Here is a 2,332-nt window from a genome sequence, read left to right on the forward strand (position 1 = left end):
ATAATAAAACTAGTAGCAATGGAGGATATAGTATAGAGTCAATTAATGGGTTCAACTAACAAATTTGCGACATGGAGTACAAATATATTTTGAAAAAATCACGAAAATGTTTTAAGAAAAATTTAAACCTATAATTTCAATAATATAATTATTTCAATAAGCTAAAGTTTGAAAATCAAATTTAAATCCTAGATCCGTCTATTTATAATAATGCATTTATGCTCTCAAAATCCTGGATCCGTCTTTGCTTTTAGACATACAGGTCCGAAGTTGAAAACTTTACCAAACCCTAACTTCTGAAGTTTGAATGTTCAGATATGATGCCCGAAGTTAGGCTTTGGCAGAGCCCAACTTTAGACCTGCATGGCTAAAGTTTAATTTTGGCTGTTGAAATTTTAGATTGTCGAGTTAATACTAAATACACTGATCGTTGGTCGTATTGGATCAGACGGTTTGAAATTTGTATATTACTACATATCAGAATTATTGTCGAAGGAACCTTATTAAAATCATATAAGATTTAATTATAAACTCTGATATTGATATCGATATGAACAAACTCTAAAAGGTTAATTTTTTATATCCAATCTGGCAATTTTCATTCTATCTTCAACTATGTATAACAAAAATGAATGACAAGTCAGCTTGCAAATTTTTATTAAGAAGATATGAAGAAGAAAAAATAGTTATCCTTTTGATCAGGTGATATGTGACATAGAACGAAGATGTCTTAACTATTTTTTTCATCGATTAATTTTATAACTCTGAAGTTTCTTTGTGTTAATTCAGAATGAAATATTCTTATTGTTTTAGAATAGTCCTTTATTTACTCTTATAAAAAAATATTCTGTTATATTAAAGAAGCTATTTTAATTTAGACATATTAATAACTTGTGTTTGTGATAATTTATAAAATACTAATGTTAGTAATATTTTTTCTCCATGATGGTTAATGTATGATCAGATCTTGTACTAAATATAGAACTACTATGCTCAGCTTTTTTGTGACTATTCTTACTCTTAGTCTCTTTCATGAAAGAAATTAAAATAAATTAGTTGAGATCTGTGAAAATTGTAGAGAGAGAAATATTGTAAATGAGGAAATTGTATTATTTTCAAAACTGAGATTATATCTGTACAAGTTCCTACTTATACACACGTGAATCACTCCACTAATTAACAGCTGGCATAACTAAACTCCAGCTAAGCTAACCGACTCTAGTGTGTGAAGGAAAAAAATGACATAAATATTCCTAGCTAATCTACGACTAAGATATAACACACTTGTGTGTTTAGACACCTGTTGATCATTACACGTGGCATAGAAGAACAGTCATCTCCTAAGCTTATCAAAACCAAATATCAACCCAAATCTCTGATATTATCAGCCTCACCACAGTGCTCATCTCTAACTTCAACACCCCTCCCCCCCCTCCCAAGTTGGAGGGTGGAGATTGAACCCCCAACTTGCCCAAAATGTCACGATTCAAGGGACCCGGCAAGGATTTGGTAAAGATATCGGCTAATTGCAGACGATTAAGAATAAAGAAAAGAGAGATGAACCCAGATTGGAACTGCTACCAGAAAAAATGGCAGTCAAGCTCCATATGTTTAGTACATTCGTAAAAGACAGGATTTTTAGCGATGTAAATGGCCGCCTGACTGTCAGAGTGAAGCGGAACAGGTAAGGAAGGCGGAAGAGACAAATCGGAAAGAAGGCGAACGAGCCAGGTTAACTCAGCCACAACACGACGCATAGATCTGTACTCTGCCTTGGCGGAGGACAAAGAAATAGAGGGTTGTTTCTTAGATTTTCAAGAAATATGGCAAGACCCCAAACTAATAAAAAAACCACTGATGGAGCGGCGAGTATCAGTACAGGAACCCAGTCAGAGTCGCAGAAGGCAAGAAGGTCAAAAGAAGGAGAGGAAGTCATAAAAAGTCCCAAGCCAGGATCTTTGAGAAGATAACGGAGACAGTGTTTGGCAGCATCCAAATGAGGGAATCTAGGGTCTTGCATGAATTGAGAGAGATGTTGCACAACGAAAGAAAGGTCCGGACGAGTATGGGTCAGAAAATTGAGTTTGCCAAGGAGACAATGGTAAAAGGAAGGATCAGGGATAGGGTCCCCCACACCAGCAAACAGCTTGCAAGTAGGATCCAAAGGAGAAGAAGCAGGTCGCTCAGCAAGACAGTCAAATTCAGAGAGCAACTCAAGGGTGAAGTTGAGCTGACTAAGAATTAGACTTTGAGGCTCCCTAAGGACTTCCATGCCAAGAAAAAAGGATAAGTCACCCAGATCCTTGATTTGAAACTCAGCATGTAAGAACAT

At 35.7% G+C, this 2,332-nt stretch overlaps 1 protein-coding gene across 1 annotated transcript; it reads right to left on the reverse strand.

Annotated features, from left to right (window-relative positions):
• Positions 1 to 1,732: 1,732 nt before the first annotated feature.
• LOC138899206 (uncharacterized mitochondrial protein AtMg00810-like) lies at positions 1,733 to 2,332 on the reverse strand. The gene has a single exon (XM_070185344.1). The coding sequence runs from the start codon at positions 2,330 to 2,332 to the stop codon at positions 1,733 to 1,735; it is 600 nt and encodes a 199-aa protein (XP_070041445.1).

This window comes from Nicotiana tomentosiformis, chromosome 9, assembly GCF_000390325.3.
Source record: "Nicotiana tomentosiformis chromosome 9, ASM39032v3, whole genome shotgun sequence".
Taxonomy (NCBI): Eukaryota; Viridiplantae; Streptophyta; class Magnoliopsida; order Solanales; family Solanaceae; genus Nicotiana; species Nicotiana tomentosiformis.